General features: G+C 42.1%; 1 protein-coding gene across 1 annotated transcript in view; it reads left to right on the top strand.

The window, feature by feature from the left end:
* The window catches only part of CDKAL1 (CDK5 regulatory subunit associated protein 1 like 1), a 361,142-nt gene that overhangs the window by 206,162 nt on the left and 128,311 nt on the right, over nucleotides 1–26,669 (top strand). The window contains exon 9 of the mRNA XM_056854106.1: nucleotides 24,340–24,506. Coding sequence (XP_056710084.1) covers nucleotides 24,340–24,506 — 167 coding nt within the window. The remainder of the gene's footprint in view (nucleotides 1–24,339; nucleotides 24,507–26,669) is intronic.

Genomic DNA, 26,669 nt, shown 5'->3' with positions numbered 1-26,669 from the left:
GTTTGGGAGATTCTGTCTATATATTAGATATATAGTTTGAAATCAGATTCTGAAGCAGGAATGGACAAACTGTTCAGTAAAGATTCCAGATCAGAGCTGCAACATAAGGTAAAAGGTAGATCATATTATTGTCGAAGGCTTTCACGGTCAGAGTTCATTGGTTCTTGTAGGTTATCCGGGCTGTGTGACCGTGGTCTTGGTATTTTCTTTCCTGGCGTTTCGCCAGCAGCTGTGGCAGGCATCTTCAGAGGAGTAACACTGTCCCTCAGTGTTACTCCTCTGAAGATGCCTGCCACAGCTGCTGGCGAAACGTCAGGAAAGAAAATTCCAAGACCACGGTCACACAGCCCGGATAACCTACAAGAACCGTAGATCATATTCTCTGCTGTATTAGATGGCATTCCACTGTTGATGGGCTGTGTGCTTTTTATTCCTGTATGATTTCTGGTGAAGCAATCTAGCCCTATAGAAATAGCTTCACTTTAACATTTCCTTTACTTAAAGTGTATCTGTATTTCAGTTCTTTCATGCTGTAGGTTTGCTTACAGTGATGAATAAAGAACTCTAATAATGTATGAATAAACTAGAATGATTTCCGTTTCTGCAAACAGCATGGTACGTGATAACAGCCGAAGTACACTTGCATCTGATCTGACTATCCTTTTGTTCTGTTCCTCTGAAATCACATTTTATTGCCACCTATTAGTCTGCTTAAACTCAAAATCCAATTTATAGAATTCACTGACAGAAATCCATAGCAAAGCAATAAAGCAATTAAGGGCAAAGCAATAATGTAGACTAGGCAGCTACTTGCATGTTGAGGCTGCACGCCTTATCCCATGAGGCTGTTTCAGCAATCCCATAAGCCATGTTTTGCTATTGACCATGTTTGGTTTATTTATGTTATTGACTTGAATTGTTTTGGTGATGTGTTTTTATTGCTGGGAATTGTTTTTATTGTCCGTTTGCTTGGTTTTGTTTGATTGTTGTGAGCTGCCTTGAACAGGTCTGGAGAGGCAGCATTCAGTTTCTCAATAAATGAAACATGTTCATCCAAAATTCCTAAGTAACATATTCTGCCATAAGACACCGCCTTCCTTGTTGTGTAGATTGGCTGGTGGGAATAACAGCAGTTTAAAATGCCTTTCTTTCTGCAGCCATTAGAGCAGCAGTGAGTTTATTTATTGAAAACATTTATTATCAGCCTGTCTCCCTTGTGGACCTCAAGGCAGCTTACAATATGACATTTTTAAAAAAAAAAATAGTAAAACAATATAAATAAAACAATAATTATAAAAACACATGGCAAGCCAAATTAGTTGAGAAATGGTTATGATCTGCAGTTAGGGTTGCCAGGTCCCTCTTCGCCATCGATGGGAGGTTTTTTTTGGTGGGGGCTGGGGAGGGCAGGGTTTGGGGAGGGGAAGGACTGTCAAAGTCCGATTGCCAAAGCAGCCATTTTCTCCAGGGGAACTGATCTCTATCGGCTGGAGATCAGTTGTAATAGCAGGAGATCTCCGGCTAGTACCTGGAGGTTGGCAACCCCCTATCTGCAGTAGAGATGATATTGTGCAATGTGATTACTTCTGATGGGGAAATACTGAGGATGATCTAAGTGGGTCCATCCTGCTTCTGTAGGGCAGCAGCTAATAAAGCTTGAGAGGCTGCAGATGGTAAGGGCAAAGGGATAGCCATGTTAGTGTATCATAGCTGAGTAAGGCAAATGTCCAGTGGCACCTTAAAGACTTACAGCATTTATTTCAGTATGAGCTTTCATGACTCACAGGTCACTTATTCAGATAGATATGTGAAGGAAATTCGTGTGTGTGTGTGTGTGTGTGTGTTAAGTGCTGTCAAGTCACAGCCAACTTATGGTGACCCCAGCAAGGGGCGTTCATAAGAATATAAGAAAGGCCAGGCTGGATCAGATCAAGGTCCATCAAGTCCAGCAGTCTGGTCACACCGTGGCCAACCAGGTGCCTCTAGGGAGCCCACAAACAAGATGACTGCAGCAGCATTATCCTGCCTGTGTTCCACAGCACCTAATATAATAGGCATGCTCCTCTAATCCTGGAGAGAACAGGTATGCATCATGACTAGTATCCATTTTGACTAGTATCCATGAATAGCCCTCTCCTCCATGAACATGTCCACCCCCTTTTAAAGCCTTCCAAGTTGGCAGCCATCACCACATCCTTGGGCAGGGTGTTCCACAATTTAACTATGTGTTGTGTGAAGAAATACTTTTTTTAATCTGTTTTGAATCTCTCACCCTTTAGCTTCAGCAGATGACTCCACGTTCTAGCATTATGAAAGAGAAAGAGAGAAAGAAAGCAAAGCTTTTCCCTGTCCACTCTCTCCATACCATGCATAATTTTATAGACCTCTATCATGCCTCCCCTTAACCGCCTTCTTTCCAAGCTAAACAGCCCTAAGTGTTTTAACCTCTCCTCATAGGGCAGTTGCTCTAGTCCCCTGATCATTTTGGTTGCTCTTTTCTGCACCTTCTCAAGCTCTGCAATATCCTTTTTTAGGTAAGGTGACCAGAAATGTACACAGTATTTCAAGGCAAGTGAAAAGCAGAGGTGGCTTTCCATTCCATTGCCATTGCCTTCCTCTGCAGAGTCTTCCTTGGTAGTCTCCCTTCTAAGTACCGACCCTGCTTAGGTTCCAAGAACTGATGAGATTGGACTATACCATGCCGTCTTCCCTCCTGTAAGGGAATTCTTTATGGTAAAGGAAATCCAGCAATCACTCTCCTTTCCTTGCTTGCAAGGAAGCACTTTCCACTCTCACATAGTTAGATGTCAATTATTGCTATTCCGTTTTAGATGCATCTGATTGAGGGTTCATTGAAAAAGAAAATTGAGACAGCAGTTTGAATTGACAACCCCTGTGATGTTTACCAATAAAAGACGTCACCTATGCAGTAGTAAAAATGATGACAGAAAAACTTTCCCACTGAACCTAAGCTCTTTGCACTTCCTCCCATGTTTTAAGTCTCTTTGCCTGCTGCATTTCTCCCCCTTTCTGTTTTTCATCATTTCTGTTCCCACATAGAGTAAGTTTTTCCCCAGGAACCAGTTTGATGATCAAAGAGAAAACTGCTTTTTCCTTTTTATTTTCTTTCCTCTTTTGTTCATATTTAATTATATCTTGTTTTAAACAGGATGGGGTCAGACTTGATACAATTGAAGACCTCTTAAGCTATTTTTTTTCTAATTCCCCCAAGAGTAATTAATACCTTCAGTAATTCTTAACAAGAACCTTTCTTCCTACAGAAGTTGCAAGAGATAAAGAATAAGTTTAGTATACCTCATTTTTCGTTTTGTTTTTAATAAAGCTTAGAAGAGAATTGTGCAGTAGCTATTTTAATGGAAGTTTGCCATGGTAACTAAGTAAGCTAAGGGGTCTATCGTCTCAGTCATCAGACCACATTTAATTGTTTGGGGTATAGTTTCACGGGCACATACCCTTTTCCACTGTGTACTTTTTTTCAGCCCTGACTTGGTGGATTTTTGCATTTAAAAAAAAACACAAAAAACCACTGGGATCTTAACCTCACTGGTTTAGAATTAGATCCTATTAAAATTATAGGGCTTAGTCCCCAGTAAAAGTGTTCAAGATTTGGGGGTATATAAACTCTCATTGTAGCTCATTTAGTCGCAGTGTGGCTGGATGGCAAAATAGGATCCAGGAGAGCTGGGATCAAATTCCCAGTCAGTCATGAATGCTCACTTAAGGGACCTTGGGCTACTCACTTTCTCACAGCCTATATTTGTTTATGATATATTTATAAGTGGTGTCTCTCCAAAAACAGGACTTTGCACAGCTAACAATATCCTCTTTGAAACACCAAATATAGGGCCCCCACCCCAAGTTCCCATAGCCCACCACCACTTGGAGCAGCAGCGGGGGACACACTTTTTAAAAAGTTTTAAAACTCACCAGTGCTGGAACCATGATGATGTCATTTCTGGGTATAACCTGGAAGCAGCAGTAGTAGCTCTAGGAGTCGCTGAAAATTCAATGGTAAAATCGTAACGTTTCTGGCAGTTCCTAGAGCTACCCATTGTCACTTCTGGGTTGTACCTGGAAGTCACGTCATCATGTTTGCAGCACTGCCACCCCACTCTCACCAGTTGCCAGGTTCAGCCTGGCAATCCTAAAAGATACTTTAAAACAACATACAAATGCAAACAAACTGAAAATCAGTCCAATTGTACTTTTAAATATATATATCAAAACACAAGCCAAATGCCCTGCCAAAAAGCACTCAGCCGTACACTACTGTCTAACACATATTGGAGGCCTTCCTGACAAACTCAGAAACCCCTTCCACTATAACTCCAGCACAGAAAACTTACAGGCAAGTGTTTACTCTGAGGGTAGTTTGGAAAATAAAATATGAAAAGGATAATAGGGATACAAGCTCCAGAAATTCCTAGATTTTGAGGCCAGAGCCTGGGGAAGTAGGAGTTTGGGGAGGAGAAGGAGCACAGTGGGCATGTGATGCAATAGAGCAGGGGTATCAAACATAAGGCCTGCTGGCCGGATCCATCCTCTTGAGAGCTCTTATCCATCCCACGAGCCAGCCGTGGCAGCCACCCATTCCCATCCTGATCTGCTATGGTTGCCAACCTCCAGGTGGTGGCTGAAGATCTCCTGCTATTACAACTGATCTCCAGGTGACAGAGATCAGTTTACCTGGAGAAAATGGCTGCTTTGGAAAGGTGGACTCTATGGCATTATACCCCACTGATAGGGTTTAGAGGTCCCTCTTCACCACCGGTGGGAGGTTTTTGGGGTGGAGCCTGAGGAGGGTGGGGTTTGGGGAGGGCAGGGACTTCAATGCCGTAGAGTCCAGTTGCCAAAGCGGCCATTTTTCTCCAATTGAACTGATTTCTGTTGGCTGGAGATCAGTTGTAATAGCGGGAGATCTCTAGCTAGTACCTGGAGGTTGGCAACCCTACCCACTGAAGTCCCTCCTCACACCCCGCCCTTCTCAGGCTCCACTTCCAAAATCTCTAGGTATTTCTCAACTCAAAGCTGGCAACCCAACAATCTGGGCTGGCGAGGCACGGCATGGCCCAACCAAGTGACATTTATGTCATATCCAGCCCTCGTAACAAATGAGTTCGTTCACCCCTACAATAGAGTATGTCCTCTGAAGCTGCCATTTCCTCCAGGGGAACTGATCTCTGTTTTGGAGATTAGTTGTAATTCTGGGAGAATTCAAGGCCCAATTTGGAGATTGGTAACCTGAAATGCGAGCCATGTATGTCACCTAAGGAGGGCAAAATGGCATAGGGGCAAGATGGATAGATAATTGTTAATGAGTTTTTCTCTCCCCTTCCAACTTGGAAAAATATTTCTGCTGTTTGGAAGTTTAAGGTCATGGTACAGAGGCTTGTACAGCAGCTGCCTGTAGGCATTGCTGAGCATGAGAATCTCCCAATCTGAGTTTATGGCTCTTTATTATTATGTATTATCCCATGCTTCTGTCAGAGAATTCAGGGAAACATGTATGGTTTTTCCCCATGGTATATTTGAAACAAACTTATGAGAGTAGGCTAGACTGTGATGGTGATTTTCCAAAGTTGCTGTGTTGGATTTGTGGCTAACTGGGGATTTGGATCCACATTTTTCTGACCCACGTCAATCATGTGCGATTCGCTGTACTGCGCTGACAGAACTGGCCATTTTTTGGGGGGTATATTAAGCAAGAATATGAAGCGCACATTTTTGCTGCTGGATTTTTGCCATTTCACATAGTATGCTCACATGGCAAAAACTTACAAACACAGATTGCCGTCGCTGCATTGGGGCACATATTTTTATTTTCGCCGCACACACGTTTGAGAAGTTTACTTTCAAATTAATGTGCAATGGGCACTATTTAATCCTAGACAGTTATCTCTACATTAGTAGAGGCGGAAGAGGAGGAGGAAGAGGAGAAGATGTATCTTTCTGTTAAAATTAGAAGATGATGATGCTTGGCACAGCCATAGTTCTGCTGGATGCAGTGTGGAGAGGAAATACCTGAAATCCTATAATTTTTTTATTTTGACAGACACAAAGCTCTCCCTAAATCAGGGGTCCCCAACATAGTGCACATTGGCACCATGGTGCCCACCAACACTTTTCCTGGTGCCCACCAAGTGCTTTCAGAAAGTGGGCAGGGCTGAGTGGGGCTTTTGCCCACCAGGTCTTCTGATTTACACATTTAAAGGTATCCTGTTAAACAGAGCTTCTGCCTGAAATGTTGAAGAGTTACTATGAGAGTTATGCATAACCTCTCTCCCAGACATTTTGTGGTTGGCTGTGCCTCCTGTGGCAGCCATTTTTTGTTGAACCCACCACAGTCCCAGGATTCCAAAGGTGCCCACAGGCTTAAAAGGTTGGGGACTCCTACCCTAAATTGTATAGCATGGCTGTTATTAAAATTGTGTTTTTGTAAGGAAAAGAGAATTATCAAATACATTGAACACTGAGATTTTAGATTTTTTTTTAAAAGGGAACATAGTCTGATCATTTTAACTAAGAGGTATGCTGTTGAGTTGTAATTTCTCTCAAATTAATAGTCATAGAAGATTTTAGATTTCCCAAACAATGGGAAAATGTGTGGGTTCTTAATAAACTTTCAGCACTAGAAGGGGAGAGGGGAAGTCAGTACTATCAAATACAAATCTGCCATCTGAGGATTGTTTTCATTTTCAAAAATCAGGCTTTATTATCCTCCTATTCATTCATTTTTAAAACATTACAGATTCTCTGAAAAAAGATGAAATGAAAAGGATTTATTAATAAATTGTTATTACTGTGATATTCTGGGTGGGGTCATGGCGTAGTGATATGGTATTACTTTGCATTCAGAGGGTCCCAGGTCAAATCTCCTCCAGTTAAAAGAATCAGGTAGAAGGTGATAATGTGAAAGACCTTTACCTGAGGTCCTGGTGAGTCGCTCCCTGTTAGAATAGACACTATGGACTTCCATAGGCCAATAGTCTGACTCAGTATAAGGCATCTTTTTTCTATTCACATATTGTTGTGGTATCGGACTACTTTTGAAATAATAGTGTAGGACTGTAAATCGCTTTGAGCATTTTACTGAAAAGCCACCAAGCAATATATAGAGTACAATAAACTGTTCTTAAATTGGTCTTCTGCACCCTCATATGCAATGAGCTTTGTGTATGTAAGGCTTTTAAGTGGCGAAGGTGTGAATTTGAGCTTGATATGCACAAGGCAAACATCAATGTCCCCACAATCATGTGTGGAAAAACCCCTTAACCCTTCCTTTAAACACTAATTCTGCCTTCAAGCGCCTTCCCCAGCCATTTTTAATCTTTGTATTTGCCCTAGACAGGCTGTAAGACTAGAAATAACCCTTGGCTGGCAGAGGGCGGTTGGCCTAAGGAGTGCATTTACAAGAGAGCATCAGAGAGCTCTAAAAAGGCTGGTTTAGCCGTGACAGTTCCTGTACCTAGTCAGATAACTTTCCCCCGCAACTGAAACTGATTTTTCCCATTTTGGAAAAACAAAAGTCTGTATTCCCATTGAGCATTTCTAATTGTGATTTGTTTGGTATTACAAAAATGTGAAAAGGCATTATATCTGTTTCCATAAAAACAAGTTAGTTAAATTAATTCCAACTCTTATTTAGTACTACATAGTTTAATCTTTCCTACATCCTGCAATGTGTGTTGAATCCATTAATATTTCCTGTAATTCTTAAAAATATGACCCTTTGTGTCTGGTATTGTAGTTACAACAGTACTGTGTATCTAAGCTCTGTTTTGGTATTTCTACTAGCTATACTGAATAATCTGTAGTCTGACTAAAGGGTCTTTAAATTGTTAGCACCATATCCTCCATTGAGTGCTTCACTGTTGAAAGCATAGTTGAAATTATTGCTGGTAAACAGCTCTCATAGTCTAAACTTGTATAAGGTGTATCATAATTTTACTTTTGCAAATAACATAAACCTAGATGCCAAGGAACGTACAGAGCAAGACCACAATAGAAAAAGGTTATGTCAAAATCTTTAGGTACCTTAAGTACCCATACCAAATTTGGCCATAGTAATTCCACACTTTCCAGAGTGTATTGCTTGTTGTCTAATCCAGGGCTTCTTAAACTTTTTCCATTCGTGACCCCTTTCCGCCTAAGAAATTTTTACGCGACTCTCGGTATATAGGTATATAAAATAAGTATACAAATCAAACATTTATTGATAATAAATCAAATTTTTGTGACCCCCACATTTAGTTACTTGACCCTATATGGGGTCGCAACCCACAGTTGAAGAAGCTTTGATCTAACCTAAGCATAGGGGCTATTTTGCTAGGCTTCCTAATCCAATGTGGGACTGCACAGAAGCCACGTCGATGAACTACTGCCACCATACCTTGGCACTGTCATTTTTTTTCAGATCTGAGGTTTTGCCAAATGAGAATGAGCAACAACCTGGCAGAATCAAGGAATAAGCAGGAGCAGCACCCTAGGAACAGATTCAAAGTAGCTGTACCTGGACTCCCTTAAGTAGAGTTTTTCAAAGATCATATCAGATGGCAGAGCGTGACTTGATAAGCAGAACAGGTCATGGCTGATGTTCCCAATTAGATTACAAAATCTGATTAGGATGGATTTCACAATTGAATTTGGTCCTCTCCCTGCCTTCCCCTTCTTGGAGTGCTCTTCTGATTGAACTCCAAGCTGTGCAAAGTCCAATGAGATGTCTGTGAGGTTTACACTTCTTTGGTATCTCCTCCCTCTCCACCCTCACTTCCAGGTGTCCGTGGCGACTGTGAACATCAGCAGATTTTTTAAAAGTCCCAGACATGTACATTTCTGTAGTCCCAATATTTCAAGATCCCAGAAAAAGCACACCCCTGGTGCTGCTATGGAACCAAAAGTGCCTTTCCAAATTAGCACTTTGTGTGCTAATGCCGTATTTATTTATTTTTTAGCTTTCCAGCACACTGAGGGCTAATTTGGAGCTGTTTCTCCCACCTTTTTTAAAGAAGAATGCAGTTGCACTCGTACGTAACACAAAAAACAAAAATAGTTATCCTTTAGTGAAAACGAGCCCTTTATACACTCAAAAGGTAAACAAAATTGTATGTTTTTGACAAGGAAATGACTAGTTTTGAAGAGATTTCAGGGTTTTTTTGTTTTGTTTTTGTGTCGTGTGGGAGTATTGTCTTGTCCTGCTCCCAAGATCAAGAGGTCAGCACAGGCCTATCCTCATCCTGAAAGGCCTCTTTCAGTTTTGCTGCATAATCTGCAGCTGCTTCTTTTACAGGTAATGGCGGATTGATGAGGACAATTTGCTCCTCCGGTATAGTGATTTTAGAGAAGAAGTCTTGTAGGCTCCCCCAGCGAGGCTGGCACTCATCTATGAAAGCTATGAGCCAACAGGCAGGGTAACAGCAAGCAGCCCCAACCCCCCCCCCACGCCCCAACAGGACCTGTAAAAAGTGCCCACTGGGCCCAGGCTGACCCTTGTTGCTGGGCTACCAGCTGGGCCAACACTGAGCCCAGCTCCTAAGGAGAAGAAGAGTTCGTTTTTATATGCCGACTTTCTCTACCACTTAAGGAAGAATCAAACAGGCTTACAATCACCTTCCTCTCTCCACAACAGACACCCTGTGAGGTAGGTGGGGCTGAGAGAGCTCTTAATAGAACTGTGACTAGCCCAAGGTCACCCAGCTGGCTTCATGTGCAGGAGTGGGGAAACCAACCCGGTTCACCAGATTAGCATCTGCTGCTCATGTGGAGGAGTGGGGAATCAAACCCGGCTCTCCAGATAAGAGTCCACCGCTCCAAACCACTGCTCTTAACCACTACACCACGCTGAGACATACAGGAGCAGCTGGGCTGCACTAGAAGACTAAGGAACCGGGTAGGGTGGGCAAGAGCCAAGAGGGAGAACTCCAAGTCCCATATATTGAACCATCTGCCACTATAATGTGTTGAACATACTCAATTTTAATCCCTATGAACATCATCTGTGACACATTCACATACAGATTGAGCATCTTACAGCTCCCTGTAAGTTAGTACTTCTAAACAGCACCATGAATAAACAATAGACTAACTTATATACTTGGTATCTTATCTGTTTTCATAAAAGCCTTCTGTTCTATTGCACTACCAATCATCTATTTAATCCATGTTCCAAATTCTAAATTCTAACATTATAAACCATATCTATTACTTCTGATTTATTCTTGTTTATCCTCCTACAATAACTCTACTATAAACTCTCTGCACCCTTATTATCTATGTGCTATAAATTCTCAACACATTTATTATCTGTTTACCCAAATCTTTGTTTAGACTTTACACCTATAAATCCTCAGATAAAAATATCTTATTTTAAATTATCAAGTTAGCATAATCAAGATACTGGAAGATTTCAGTGCCCAAACTTTTTACACCAAAATATTTGATGCCGGCTGATTAGTGTTTATGATTCAAAAGAGGAATATGTCATGTTGCATATGGCACCGTGGCAGCATTTTTAACCTGCCTGTCCATGCTCACACAGAGATGGCTGAAGAGCAATAACACCCTCTTCTCTCCACCTTCACTCCCTTCGAAACGCTGGTGTGTTTTCTCATCCATGGCTCAGCATTCCCTGCAGCTTTAGAGTGGGCAAGGAAAGCAATCGATCATCATGACATATGACATCGCGGAGCCTTTAAGAAAAAGAAAAAACGAGCATACCCATAATGATCTACATACTGGTTAAAACAACAACGAAGACCTGTCTGTCTCTCTTGGTTTCCTTTAAGGTCTGCTCGTTTTAGTAAAGGGTAGCCATCGTACTGTTTTCAGTGATTCAAGTAAACCATTATAAGGTTTTTCTCTCCCTCCCCCCGCCCCCTGCTGCAGTTCTGTAACTGCAAACTGTGAGTCAGGGCTGTTAGCTTATACTCTGATAGGCCACAAAAGCAGAAGTCCCTATAGGGGTAGAATAACCTCTTTTATAAGCAAACACAAAGCTTTGCATTGTAAGGAAAAAGGAACTGGTTATGCTCCATTTAGCATTTCATGATCGCACAGGCCTATCTGCTGCAGAAATTATATATATATATATATATATATATATATATATATATATATATATATATATATATATATATATATATATATATATATAATTTTTGGGGTGTTCTAGTTCAGGCTTTTTATCTGCATTTGATTTGTTTTCCTTTCTCTTGACCAAACCCCCATTCTCTCCCAACTTCATCTGATAGGGTTGTTAGGTCCCTCTTGGCAACCTGCGGGAGGTTTTAGGGGTGGAGCCTGAGGAGGTTGGGGCTTGGGGAGGGGAGGGACTTCAAGGCCATAGAGTCCAATTGCCAAAGTGGCCATTTTCTCCAGGGGAACTGATCTCTATCGGCTGGAGGTCAGTTTTAATAGCAGGAGATCTCCAGCTAGTTCCTGGAGATTTGCAACCCTATCTTCTGTCCCTCCTTATCTTGGTGTCCTTCTTGAAAACCTCATCTACTACCCTATTTTATTACTTGGTATTACTTCTCTGTCCTCTGACAGGTCTTGCCCTGCCTCTAGCAAAAGTCTCTCTCTTACAATGATCACAGTTCTTCAGTGCAACGAATTTCATACAGTTTCTTTTTTCCCTTTTTAAAAAAAATTCCTTAATTATGTTCCAAAAATTGCCAAATGAAAATACTCTTAAAACAAAAGTTAGTTATTCTGTGTCTGCAGTTCCAGATTGTAAATATGAATCATGGTGGAAGAAGGCCCATTTGGGGTGGGTCAGACGGTCCATCCCATTTAAACACAGAATGATCCCTCTTGGAGAGTTTAAGGTTCATAACATGATTGAGGAAGAAAAAGCTCAGTACATCTAGATTTTTTTAAACTTGGTATAAAGTAATAAGACATGGTACCAAATAGATTCCAAAGGCAAGGAATATGGATCAGGATCTAAACCAGAAGGAGAGTTGGTTTTTATACCCCACTTTTCTCTACCTTTAAGGAGCCTCAAAGCAGCTTACAATCACCTTCCAGAGAAGATATGCTGTCCATACCACCCTACAGATGCATGGGAGGCAATATTCATCCTTCTTACATATATTATATGGTTGCATTGAATTAATATGACTACTTGGAGGTGTATGGGAAAGTGATTGCAAATTTGCTCTGTCCTTCCTCTGGTATATGGGAATTTGGTTTCTAAGAAATTATGTGAGACCAATACATAGATAAAGAGGAGGCAGCAAAAAAATTGAACACACGTCCCCAATCCATACTCCATCCTTTTCTCCATCCAGTGAGCCTGCTGTCTCTCTCATGATTAGATCACTACTTTAACAGCAAGCTTCTGCTTTTGGAAAAGTACGAGTTTCAAGGTCCTTGCCAATTTTTGCTTTATCCATAAGATAGAAGTTTCTTTAATTATTTCACTTTAGCTTAGAGACATGCAGTTAATTGAAAAACCAAGAATGTAGGCTGAGCAAGATTAGCCTCAACAGTGAGCTCCTATAAGTTGAATTTGATTTCATAAGGCTTCCTGTTGGTATCTGGCTTATTTTTTTATACCACCCTAATGTTCAGCCACTGTTGAATTCTGCGGGCATGACCAGGAATGGCGACCTCAGATTAATTATCCTTGAGACTGCAGGCAATTTTTGACAAAAAGTACACATTAAAATTAGACTTAACCTTGGCAGATAGTCTTCTTTAAAATGTGTGTTATATGGTAGGAGAGCTCTCTGTGTTCTGGATAGCATGGCAGGTTGCCAAGGCGAGTTCTCTGCTGAGAAAGGAATAGCCAAGTGGTCAGGCAATTACTGATAAGAATATGTGGGTGAGCATGAAGGTCAGAGCTAGGTTTTCCCCCACAGTGGAAGCATATGATGAATTTTGCTGCAGTAGAAACCATTCCAGTTTCAGTTGGTCAAAGAAAAGGAAAGAATGCTTTTTGGTATTGTTTAGCCTCTGCAGATCAACTGTATGCTTTGATAATGTGTTCAGTTTCAATATATTTACAAGGCTTTATCATCAGACTACTAATAGCAAGCATTAATTAACTGATAAAAATGGAATAAAAATCCCATGTTCCATGACCATTGAATTCTTGCAGAGCTCTGTTAATTATTTCTTAAGTTACAATGTTCGATGTGTTCTTAATAGGAGAAGAAACCAGGGTTGCTCTAGATGACACAGACATCACCGGGACAGTTTGGTTTTTATGTGATGTGTTTGTCTGAATATAAGACTTAACATGTGCATTTGACGTTGAGTGGGTAACTTAGCGTCTCAAGAATCCACCTCAAGAGCTGAATGATGGGTTTCCCAAGATCTTTTTGACCAGTGTAGTTCTGAATATTTGCATTACACTCCTGAGGGAGAAGTATTTCAGTATCAGCTGACCACAGATTCCAAACTTCTTGAAAGAATTGAGACCATCGAGTTATCTGTAAACCTGACCTGGATAGCCCCAGGCTAGTCTGATCTCATCAGATCTCAGAAGCTAAGCAGGGTCAGCCCTGGTTAGCATTTGGATGGGCAACCTCCAAGGAACACCAGGGTTGTGACACAGAGGCAGGCAATGGCAAACCACCTCCAAATGCCTCTTGAATTGACAACTATAGGGGGTTGCCATAAGTCAGCTGTGACTTGATGGCCCCCCAAAAAAGAATGATCTGTATCCGTGGTTTGTCTTTCTAAGTACTGACATACAGCTTCCTTTAGGAAGCTTGCAATAGATTATGGGATAAGAAACCTACAGAGCACTGAGAAAAGTTTTTTTTTAAAAAATAATATGCTACACCATACAGTGCAGGTTAACATTTGCAGGGCTGGTTAACTCATGGTAAGTAGACTTGCCAAACATCACCACCCAAACAGAACGGTAAGCGTGTCATTTAGACAAGGCCCTAGTCGCGGTCTGGCCCGAAATGCATATCATAGCCCTTAACAGCATTTGAAAATGTTACACAAAAACAATACAAAATCAAAAGGCATCGTGCTGCAAGTATACCATACAGTACCTGCCTTTAATACTGCAGAAATTCCAGGAGGAACTTCCCTGGGAAGATGAGAAGCTGGGTGCAGATGACTAGTGGAAGATAGAGAGAATCCATTTTAATAGTTCAGCTACAATTCAAAAAAAATTAGCTGCTGATATAAAATACCGCCATCTGCTCTGAGGGGAAATTATGTGGGTAGGCATTATAGATCATTATTGCCCTATAAATATTAGCATTATAGAGTATTCCTTTTGATGGGAATGCTCTATACTGCCAATGATGACTTCTGGTAGAGAGCTGATCCCAGCAAGATGTCCCTCGAGATCGCTCGAGGGAACCAAGAGGCGTTCTGAACCGGGGCTCTTCATAAAAGCCCCGACTCCGATCCTAAACAGGATCGGAATGCAGGCAACCCCCTGCTGCCGAAGAAGAACAGTTTGACTCCCACCCCCCTCCCACAAGAGCTACTTGATGTGGAGGAGGGTTGGTCGAAATCCCGCCAGCTGAGGAGGAACTCCATCGTCATGAACGTCTCAAGGATGTAGGCTGCGGTCTCCTCTATCTTTTACTGAACATTGATCAAGCTAATAACAGAGAACCCCGATTTCCAACATCCGAGTAAGTTACATGAACTCCTTTTGTCTGCCAATCTGATTTTGAATGACTGGAACTTTTCAAAATCGACTACAGACTTTGCACCCCGTCACCCAGGATTTTAAGTATCCGACTAAAAGACTATTTAATTAAATTAAAAACTGAATTAGCAGGCAAACGAAACAACCGGAAAGAACTGAGTGGCATAAATAGCTACCAATCGGCGGCTGCAGCGCAGAAGGGGGGGGGAGAATTCTTTACTTTTGATTCTCCATTCCTTTACCTTAGGAGAGTCCTCCAGCCACATTTTCATTCAGGAAGTGGCTTCTCTAGGAAGACAGGAAATCATAGTGGGCTGTAGGGCTGGATGTGCCCCACTCAGTGTAGCAGCAAAATAAATCCTACTTTCTTTAATCATAGAGTGGGAGCGACGGAAAGCCCGCTGCCTCATAACTCGCTGTATACTTCCTGGAACAAACTCCAAAGCCAAGCCTGAGCTTTTTTAACTACTTAATAGCTTTTTTGTACTGAGCTGCCTGCTTACATGTAGCTTACTAGTCTGGAAAATACAAAAGCCACAGACAATCATGGAAAGTAATTATGAAAAGATACAGGAAATGTTGGCCATGCAAACTGAAATATTAAAGAAGTTTGAAGAGGTTTCCATGCAACAAGAACAATCAGCTACACAAATGACTTTAATTATTACACAAAAATTTGATGGCTTATTAAATGAGATCAAGGAAATAAAGGATCAAATTACAGTAATGAAAAATGGCATGAAGAAGATGGAATTTTCAGTTAACAACAACACCAAAGAACTGAAAGGAGTCAAAATGGACATGAAATCTCAAGCACAACATATTGAAGCATTACAGCTCCAGGAAGAGCGAGTGAAGGATCAATTAGCTGTTTTGGACTTACAACAGAGAGAATCTAACCTGCACATACGTAATTTGCCTGAACGACTAGGGGGCACCAGAGAGACTATCATAAGATTGCTTGCTGATATATTCCATTTAAATGAACAAGAATTAAATTATGCAATAAACAAGATATACAGGATCCCCTTGTCAACTCGAGTACAGAAAACAAAAGCTAGAGAGATCTTGGTCTTCTTCTTTGACATCAGGATGAAAAATATCATCATGAAATTTCATTTAGAGAATCATCTAAGTGTAGATGATATACCGTTAATAATTCTCAAAGACATTCCTCGTCACCTGATTGAAAAGAGAGCCATCTATAAAGATTTTGCTGAGACATTGAGAAACAAGGGAATAAAATACAGTTGGTTGCTACCACCTTCACTTATAAACAAGTCAAATATGCCGTCAATTCATTGGATGATATTAAAAACTTTTTGACAAGAAATAATGAGCTGTCAGACGATACTACAGGAATACAAGAAGAAGAATCAACAGCCCAAGAAGCAATGGGTAAAGACTGTCATGGACAGGAGACCACTTCAAGAAAGCATGCAGATAGCAACAGAAACTCCAGACAGAAGAAAAAGTTTAAAAAGAAGGGTTAAGAAAGCCGGAAGATCACTAATTTGACTCTTAATATGGGAAGGGGGGGTAGAAGAAAAATATCAACTTAATTTTTTACTTGGGGGTATATAAAGTTTTTAAAGGTCTAATTCATTTTATATGACAGAGATGAGTGACTGGAGAAGTGTTTTGTTCTGTCTCTGTTTTTACTTTTTAAATGATTTTTTTCCTTTTTTCTTTATTATCAATATTATATTATTATTGCTTATTGAAATATATTAAATGAGGGGAAAGCATAACATTAATAACAATGACTTATAAGGATTAGAAAATATTAACACAAAGGAGATACCAAATATTTGTGGGATGGAGGAAGTCGGCGGGGAAGTCAATTGTAACTAATTGTATTTAATATTGAAGACGTACACCTAATAATTTTTTAATTTTTTATTGACTCAAAGATTGGTATATAGGATGTATTGTCAAATGAGATGTACAGTAATTATTGTAAAATATATATATATATATATATATATATATATATATATATATATATATATATAGTACAGAAGGGAAGATGTTTCTGCAAAATTAGAGAAACCCCAGGTTCGCAGGAAAATCCCCCAAAATAACAAAAAATGGGATGGCTAACCGCCTGAAAAACCAAGAAACAATGTGTGTGCAGGCGTGCAGACTGCAATTTCAGGAACAAATGTCAACCAAAATCTCACTCAATCACAGTTGGTGTTACCAGGTTTCCTAGCAACCCATACAACAAGGCATTTAAAACAAAGAAAAAAGTAGCTACTGGCTGAGGGGAGGGAGAGGAAGGAGGAAGGAGGGCAGGGAGGAAGGAGGCGGTCACCAAAAGAGGGGTTGGGGAGCTAAGCAAGAGGGGAGGAAGTGGGAGCCAGCAGGGATGGATATGATTTTCCTTTCTCATGTGGGTCCTTTCTTGTATACTCTTATTAATAAAAAGCTAGTATGGTAAAGTTTTTAAAAACTGTGCCATTATATAAAGTAATGAAATGTCACAACTCGGTAGGATTTCCAGTTGCTTTTGTTAGTTGCTTCTGAGCTTGCTTTCGGTGTCAGTATTATACTGACGGTTCTTCACATCCTGAGAGACCAGCATTCACTCCAAGATCACCTCACCTCGCTTGATTGGGGAAGAAAGCTCAGTGAGACAAAGAGATCAGTGGATTATTTACAGTAAATGTAGACTTCCAGAATGCACACCCTGTAACGTTTTACAGGTGTAAATGGGGTTGCTTACACATACGGGGCTAAGAGTGGATAATAGGAGCCCAGTGGTTTCCTCAGGGATGTGGCCTCGTAAGCAGTGACGGGTCAGAGAGGGACACTCAGGAACTGCACATACAAAATGAGCTGGGGAGGGGGGGAAATCAACTAGGGTTGCCAACCCCGGCTTTGGAAATACCTGGAGATTTGAGGGTAGAGCCTGAGAGAGCGGGGTGTGGGGAGGGGAGGGTCCCCCAGTAGGGTATAATGCCTTGCAGTCCACCTTCCAAAGCAGCAATTTTCTCCAGGAGAAGTGAAATCAATGTTTTAAATAAATTATGGAGTCTGGAGATCAGTTGTAATTCCAGGAGATCTCCAGCCACCTCTGGGAGGTTGGCAACCCTAGAATTAACCATTAGCCAATCTGGCAGAGTTTGCCATGGTAGGTAGAAATTATGAGGTAACTGTTCCACACTGTGATTTTAAGCCTGGTTGAGATTATATCCCGTGTTGGAGATCATTTCATATTCCAGTTCATCCCAGAGCTGTTTTGCAGGAATGGGGTTAATGAAGAGCAAAATTATATACATTGTGTGTCATTACAACAATTTTTGAGTGGCTCAGTGCTTATGCATACATTTCAGCTGTACAGGATATTCATACCAGTGTTATAGGTTTACAAACTATAGGAGAATAGAAATACATAATAAACTGAAAATATTATCAGTGGAGGGAGGAAAAAAACCTCACTACTAACTGCAGCAAATACAACATTTTACCAGCCACAGACTCTCCTTCTATCTGTCATTGTTTATTTACTTTATTTAAAGCCCACCTTTCTGTGAGACTCAGAGTGGATTTCCAAAATTTAAAAAATGCTGTCAAGCAGCATAAGACATGGTACAAACTGCAACAGGACTAGGATTGCAGATTTAGAAGATGAAAACAAAACAAAAACTGTCTAAGACTTGATATACCGTGCACAATGCAGAAACTGGATTACAGAGGTAGAAGAGAATGCATTAAAAGCAAGGTAATACGATCAAGACTGCAACACACTACAATCCTAATCGCTTATAAAAGTGCCCTCCTGAACTGTTCCATTATACTGCAGTTAGGGTTGCCAACTGCCAGGTAGTAGCAGGAGATCTCCTGCTAATACAACTGATCTCCAGCCAATAGCGATCAGTCCACCTGGAGAAAAATGGCCGCTTTGGCAATTGGCCTCTGTGGCATTGAAGTCCCTCCCCTCCCCAAAACCATGCCCTCATCAGGCTCTGCCCCAAAAATCTCCCACCGGTGGCGAAGAGTGACTTGGCAACCCCAACTACAGTTCAAATCCCTTTATAAAAATGACCTCCTGCATATTTCTGTTTTGCTTTGTTTTTGTTTAATTCTATATGGCGATTTTGAAGTGCCACTTTTTCTGGGTTAATTACACCTGAAGAAATGTTCACTATTGTTTCTGTACAAAGTGGTTAAAGAGCAGTAAAAAAAAAAAAGATCTATAGCTTGTGAAATTAGTTTGATTGTTTGGAATCTAATCTAGTTTGAGACCTGTCTGTGGAACCATTTCATTGTAGACCACCCTGGTTGGCTAGTAAAAATACCTTTGTGAAATAGCGTAAATTATTTTCTAAATGCATACTACAATAAGCTTTCTATATCCTGAAACCACTCACATTCCAGTGTTCATTACAGTAGAATGTTTACTCTGATTTTGGGTCTCCCAATATATATTTTTAAGATAGGAAAACGGCTAAAAAAAAAAAAAAAAAAAGTCCCAGAAAGTGAGGAGATTAGTAACTTGATCCATCAAGGCAAGAAAAAGGAGACCTTTGTCAGTAGCAGCCACCATTTATGTGGGGTTTGGGAAAAGGAACGTTACCTTTTCTGCTCATTGTTTGTTTGTTTTTAGTCTAACAACTCAATCCTTTACAAAAGCCATCGATTTTATGGCACATCATACTTTGCATAGAACTGGGCAACAACATTCGATAAAGTCCCAAGCACAATTACCTGGATGTAAATCCCATAAAGATCACCCTATTTATTACATTGTTATCCTGACTTTCTTCCAAGGAGTTTGGGGTGGCATACATGGGTTCATCTCTCTTCTGTTCTATTCTCACAACAATGTGTGAGCAAGGTTAGGCCAAGAGAGTGCCACTGGGGCATGGTCACTCAGTAGGGTTGCCAGGCCCCACCTGGCAACTAGTCGGGGTAGGGGGACTTACCGGCGGTGGGAAGAGCCCTAGGCTGGCGTCACAGCAGTGTTGTTGGCAGTGTTGCTACTGGCGTGCACCGGAAGTGACATCATCACGTTGCCGGAGTCACTCTGGCATTTGGGCAAAAACTCTGTGATGGAAGCCGTTTTTCCCATAGAGGTTTTGCCTAAACACCAGAGCGTACTGCATCGCCGGCAACATGATGACATTGCTTCTGGTGCATGCTGGAAGTGACATCACCAGCCTAGGTCTCCCTCTGCTGCCAATAAGTCCTCCCACCAGCCAGCTGATTGGTGGCAAGGTGTGGGGCCTGGGCAGTCCTATCACTCAGTGATCTTTATGGCCCGAGTGGGATTTCTGGTTCAACACACACCACTCTGGTTCTCTGTCAGTTCTTTAGACATTGGGTTGTACCTTACCACTCTGCTGAGTTAAGTGCCTTTCATGTCCTTGCACTGGAGAAAGGCTGGGCACTTGGTTGAGCAAAGTCACAGGACCCAACCTAGTGTCTAGATCTATCTTTAAAAAATAAATTCTTGTTGCATCCTAAATACTAACAAATTTGTTGAACTGTACAGTTTTGTAGGCTACACATGAAGTGGCTCTAAAATGCCCCAAGACTTAGGGTTGCCAACCTCCAGGTACTCGCAGGAGATCTCCTGCTATTACAAGTGATCTCCAGCCGATAGAAATCAGTTCACCTGGAGAAAATGGCTGTTTTGGCAATTGGACTCTACCACATTGAAGTCTCTCCCCAAACCACCCCCTCCTCAGGCTCCACCCCCAAAACTTCCTGCTGGTGGCGAAGAGGTACCTGTCAACCCTACCAAGACTCCTTTTGGTTTTTCCTGAAATAGACTCTCTTGGTTCCCCCTCCAAAATTAGGAACGTCTAAAACAGTAATCATAGTTTGTTAATATATTTCCTATCTTACCTTTGTTTCAATCCACTCGCATACTTCCTGATTAGTGGCAGGGGGCGGGTCCTGGGCAGCCGTATCACTCAGTGATCTTTGTGGCCCGAGTGGGATTTCTGGTTCAACACACACCACTCTGGTTCTGTTAGCACTGTAGAGAGAATGATATTTGCTGAGCCCCATACTCAAGCTAATAAATACTTGGATACGTACAAAGATAGGGTAAGCGTAGTCTCGTCAGAGGGAAGCATTTGTGCCTGCCTGAGTAATCAGCGTCCCCTGTTCTTTAACACCCTTCTGGTGCAGCGGCAAAAGACAGTTATTCCTGTTGTTGCTAATTTACTGTTTCAGCTGCTTCCTCTTTACTGGATTTAATTTTCAGCCCGCCAGGGGGCTAATGATCTCCACCTATGCAGATTTTCAGGAAGGCTGTTTCTCTCCATGTGAATGTTGTTTCCATTCCTATTCATAGCAACTGTTTCTTTACTCTCCTCTGGCAACAGCAAGGCAACATTCCAGCAGCCTCTTCTGGGGCAAAAATGTGGAACCATTTGGATGGAAAATTTATAAATTGAGATTACAGTATTCTTTTTTTTTTGTTGTTGTTTCTTTTTTTCTTTTTTTTTTAGAAGACTGAACATTGTTTTGATGAACGCTCGCAACTGGAAAATAATGGCTAATGTCCTGTTCATATGAATTGGTTTAGGAATGAGTTTTCTGTTTTCCTTAATTGGCTTCCCCCTCCCTTTGGTGAACATCTGATTATTGATTGAAATGGTGATTACTAAAATATATCTAATAATTTTAAAAATACTGTTTCTCTTCGTGTTTGGTCAGTATGTGGTTTATGTGTTCAGAGGTATTCTTGTACATATTTCTGCCTCAGTCCTACACAATTTGTGAAGGAACAACCCCCCTCCTAGGGCTGCCAAGTCCCTCTGCACCCATGGTGGGAGATTTTTGAGGTGGAGCTTGAGGAGGGTGAGGTTTGGGGAGGGGAGGGACCTCAATGCCATAGAGTCCAATTGCCAAAGCGGCTATTTTTTCCAGGGAAACTGATCTCTATTGGCTGGAGATCATTTGTAATAGCGGGAGATCTCCAGCTAGTACCTGGAGGCTGGCAACCCTACCCCCTCCTCATTTGCTCTTTATTGTTGGTGTATTTAATTTTTGCTCCCATTCTAGGCACCCAAATCAGGTTACAAAATTAAGTATATATCAGCATTTAAATAAAGACATAGTTTCTAGCAGGCCCTCAAGACGCTCTTAGGACAGATGATGAGCCACAAAGTTGCCTCAGGCTGGTTTTGGTTCTATAGGCGTCGCTCATACAAGGTCACAGCTGTGAGTAGGGTTGCCAGCTCTGGGTTGGGAAATAACTGGAAATTTTGGGGAGGGTGGGTTTTGGGGAGGGGAGGGACTTCAATGTCATAGAGTCCAGTTGCCAGGGTGGCCATTTTCTCCAAGTGAACTGATCTCTATCGGCTGGAGATCAGTTGTAACAGTGGGAGATTTGCCACTGGTGGGAGGTTTTGGGGCGGAGCCTGAGGAGGGTGGGGTTTGGGGGAGGAGAGGGACTTCAATGCCATAGAGTCCAATTGCCAAAACGGCCATTTTCTCCAGGTGAACTGGTCTCTATCAGCTGGAGATCAGTTGAATTAGCAGATCTCCAGCTAGTACCTGGTGGTTGGCAACCCTAGCTGTGAGCCACAGGCCCTTCAGCTCTTGTCTTTAGGCTTGTGCCTCTGGCCAGTCCAGGCTCCAGATACCTGCAGTCTGGAAAGGGGCAGGTGCTTAGTCCAGGTCTTATCTGGTTCAGATGTTCTGAATTTCTTCCCTTCCTCACAGCCTTGGCTGGGCACAGGGCTTACTAGGAACTTGATAAAAGTCCAGTTTTAGTTGCTCTTTTGGGACTTCAAAAAGGGTAGGCAAATATCGTGCACGGTTGATAAACTGTATTCTCCTGGGGGTTTACAAACTGTGCCAGACCAAGTGATGTAAACACCTAGAGGGGCTAAAATAATGTGAATAATAGTAAAAAAAATTAAATAATAATAATTCTTATAAGAGATGGAAAACATTTGGTTTTTTTCCAGTGTTTCAAGAGGCTGGCAAATATGATTGTAATACAGTTTGTTGTTCATGCTGAAAACTGCATGGCTAAAGATCATATATTTTGTGATTCTTCTTTTCATGTACCAGAGTGGCTAGAAACCCTTGGAAATTCTCTGTCTCTCACACACATGCTATTTCAAATCCTTACACAGCAGTTGTAATGTTACTCTTTCACTATTTGACTATTCATTCCCTATAGAAGAATCGGAGTAGTAAAGCAAGAGAACTTGGTACTTTTTAAATTTAGATAGGTGCCAATGCATATGATGCTTAGCTGAGTTTCATAATACATTTTGAGGGGTAAACAATGAAGGGGAAGTAACACAAAGTAATGATTTTGTGATTTTGAGCAAATGCCGTCCCATGTATTCAGGCTTTGTTTTGGTTGGCATTAAGATAATCCGTGTTTCAAGGTAGACACAAACAAAATTCCCCCTCTGCCTGATTTTTGTTACATTTTCATGGGTAGGAGACTGCCAGAACACTGTCTGAGCCTTCTGTTTTCATAGATTAGTGTGGGTCCCCATGTTCTTCTCTTGAAAAAGGAAGATGTTACCAACTTTGCATATTTAAGACCTGTGTTCCTTTAAACCAGTGGTTCCCAAACCTTTTGGGCCACCTCCCCCTTGATTCCACAAACCCAACCCCAGCACCCCCTACCCTATCCTATAAAAAGCATTATTCAAAATAGGGGTTTGCATGACTCACTAAAGAAGATAATAGCAATAAAATTTCAAAACAGTAACAATTAATTGCACATCTATTCAAAATAAAATTAAAACTTCTTAGCTGAAATTTATTCCACAAAACTGATGAACTTGATCCTGTGGTACGAGCTCTTCAAAGTCTGGAAAACAGTTCTGATAATTTCCACCAAATTTGCCAGCATGGTGCCATAGTTTGATCTATTGTAAATTAGCGAACAACACAGTTGAAGGGGCCCGCCTCTAGGGACCCTCTGCTGTCCCCCTTGCCTCTTAGTGCCCCCCTAGGTAATCTCACTGCCCCCCAGGGAGTGGTACTGCCCACTTTGGGAACCATTGCTTTAAACTATAAATGAAATGTTGCTACTTTCTTCAGTCTTACTGATTCACAAGTATTAGCTGCTCGGAAGCACATTATCTCAATGGGGGTGCGCTTCTCCGTGCTGCGCTGGTTGTCTCTCTAAATGCACCAGTTTTTAATACATCCTTGTTAAAACCATTTTACAGGCCCCAGTTTGCAACAGTGGCTCTGCTGCAAATGGCAGTTGGTATAGTCAGCAGTTGACTTGTTTGAGCCCTCACTTACTTGGCCTTTTTACAGGCTGTTAACTAGGCAATTAGTCAGCTAACCATTAGCAGTTTAACCATGACTGTATTACTACTTGCTTGAGCAGCATTGCTCATAGGGTTTAATAAGCCGGATAGCCTCAGAGATGGGAGCGCAGTCTCTTGCTCCTGTCTGAGTTGCATTAAAAAGGCGTCTTGCATTAGTCACTGGCTGTGAATGTTAATCACTCCACAGCAATAATTTACAGCATTGTTGTAGCACTCTGGTGCTCGTAAAATGAACTCGGTAACCCACTACTACCCAAGGGATATGCCTGTCTTTCTCTGCAGTTGAATACTCGGTCTGCCTGCATAATAGGTGGACTTATGCAATACTGCATTTTTAAAAAGAGTGAACAGCTGTGCGATAAAACAACCAGCTCAAAAGCAGATTCGTTAATTATCTCCCTTTTTTCTCTCTCTTACTGACAGAAGGGGTATGCGAGATATGGCTGACCAGCGAAGACACGGGGGCTTATGGAAGAGACATTGGCACAGACCTCCCTACTCTCTTGTGGAGACTGGTTGAAGTGATCCCTGAGGGAGCAATGCTGAGACTTGGCATGACAAACCCGCCCTATATTTTGGAGCATCTGGAGGTACGATCAAAAGGAGAAGTGTACGTGTGACATAGATAAAAGGATTAAGCATGCCACATTTACATCCTGCGCGAAATAAAGCAGCTATAACTGTCATTCAGCGTGGTCATAATTGTCAGTATTTCATGACCAACATTTACTGAGAAGGGGGAGGAGCACCAGTAATTGTCTAACTTGCCAAGAAAAATGCAAGAACACAACATGCAACTCTGAATGTATATCTTTAAGATGCAATCTTCTATTCAAGAACTAATTTATCATTAAGGGCAATATACAATCTTTTTCAGTGAGCCACAAGTACAAATATGTGATTGTTGCATATTATATTCAAACAAATACCGTATATACTCGGGTATAAGACGACCCGAGTATAAGCCGACCCGCCCAAATTTGAGGCCAGAAAAGGGAAGGGAATTTCTTATTGACCCGCGTATAAGCCGAGGGTCAATAAGAAATTCCCTTTACTGGTAATGCTGCGCTCTAAAATGGCGGCCTCCATTTTAGAGCGCAGGGATGATCTCGCCCCTGCCCCAGGTCGCCCTCCCGCCGGCCTCCCGGGCCCTCCTGACCCACCCCGACCCCAGTGCCATCCAAGGGGGGAGGGGGAAGAGCCCCTGAACCCCCTACTCACCAGGAGAGGCGGCGAATCGGCAATGGCGGCGGTGGCGCGGCCTTCCCGGCCCTGCAGGAGGCCCCTGCAGGCCGCTGCCGGCCGGAGGAAGCCTCGTGGGCCCGGCGGCAGCGGCGGCGCGGCCTTCCCGGGCCTGCAGGAGGTCCCTGCAGGCCGCTGCCGTCGGAGGAAGCCTTGCGGGCCCGGCGGTGGCGGTGCCTTTCCGGGCCTGCAGGAGGCCCCTGCAGGCCGCTGCCGGCCGGAGGAAGCCACGCGGGCCCGGCGGCGATGACGATGGTAAGTTCCCCCCTCCCTTCTCCCTCCTCCCCCCTCTACCGTATTGACCCGCATATAAGCCAAGTTCGGCTTTTTCAGCTCTTTTTTTGGGCTGAAAAACTCGGCTTATACGTGAATATATACGGTAATTGTATTGCCAACATCCTCTTCTGCTGCCCAGGTTGCTTCTTTCCCTGAACTGGCAATTTAACGCTATCATCTCCTCCTCATAGGTATACAGGCAGTGGCCTGGTGACTGTGAACTACTTTGTCGCTTTAAGACTTGTAGTAGCCCAAGCACATGTCGGAGTTATCATAGATAAATGTTGTATTTTGGAAGGCTTAGGAGGTTTTACTTTAGCTTTATGCAATTATGAAAGACTTCCAAGAAATGTTGCTAGGGTTTTTTTTTGGGTTGTTGTGTTGTTGTTTCTTTGCTGCTAGAGGGTGCTGATCAGATTTACTTAGCAAGGTAATTTAATTCCGTGTCAGACAGTAGCAGCAGGATGTTAGAAACACAGACTGCATGTTTTAAATTAGAAGTCTTTAATTCTAGAGCAGTACTTAAAAAAAAAAGCTTAAGAGATTTTTATACATTTACATAATAGTGAAGTAATTGCCCTGATGTGACCTCAGATAGTGCTCTGCAAACTGAAAGAAAAACACCCCACGTGGCTGTTGTCCAATCAAGTCCCATGATCCCCAGCCTGTCATTTTCGGTGATCAAAGAAGACTCCTTTTTCCTTGGGTCACCAGGGAAGAACTAGTTGGACCCAACCCAGTATGTGCATCTCCTGATGATATTTCTGCACCCCATTTCTGGATTGCTTCTAGCTGTTAAGTGCTGTGCTTCCTTCCCAGCCCAGAGAACCTTTGCTATGGCGATTAATACGGATCAGAGGGAGCATAGCTCCTCCAGTCTTAATAACACTGCCCAGGACTCTTTTACCTTCAAAGGAATCAGAAGGTTTTAATGGCCTTATAGCATCGTGCATGGGGGTGGGGAGGGATTAGGCCTTGGAGATGGGCACTTCTTGGAGCATGTCCCTGAACCATAATCTCCTCTACGGGGCTTGAGCAGGCTAATTCTCTATCTTCTTCCCTGGTAGCACAGATGTAATTTTTATTTGCACTTGTCACTTGTTCCTAGAGGACACTAATCCTGCTCGGTCAGGCTGGTTCTGAGCCACCCCCACCTTTTGGGGTGGATACAGATTAGCATTTTCTGACATGCCTGGTAAACACTTACTTTTTCTGCGAGTGGCCCATTTCACTGC

The sequence above is a fragment of the Euleptes europaea genome, chromosome 8, assembly GCF_029931775.1.
Source record: "Euleptes europaea isolate rEulEur1 chromosome 8, rEulEur1.hap1, whole genome shotgun sequence".
Lineage (NCBI taxonomy): Eukaryota > Metazoa > Chordata > Lepidosauria > Squamata > Sphaerodactylidae > Euleptes > Euleptes europaea.
The sequence above is the reverse complement of the archived record's forward strand: the minus strand, read 5'-3'. Positions and strand labels throughout refer to the sequence as shown.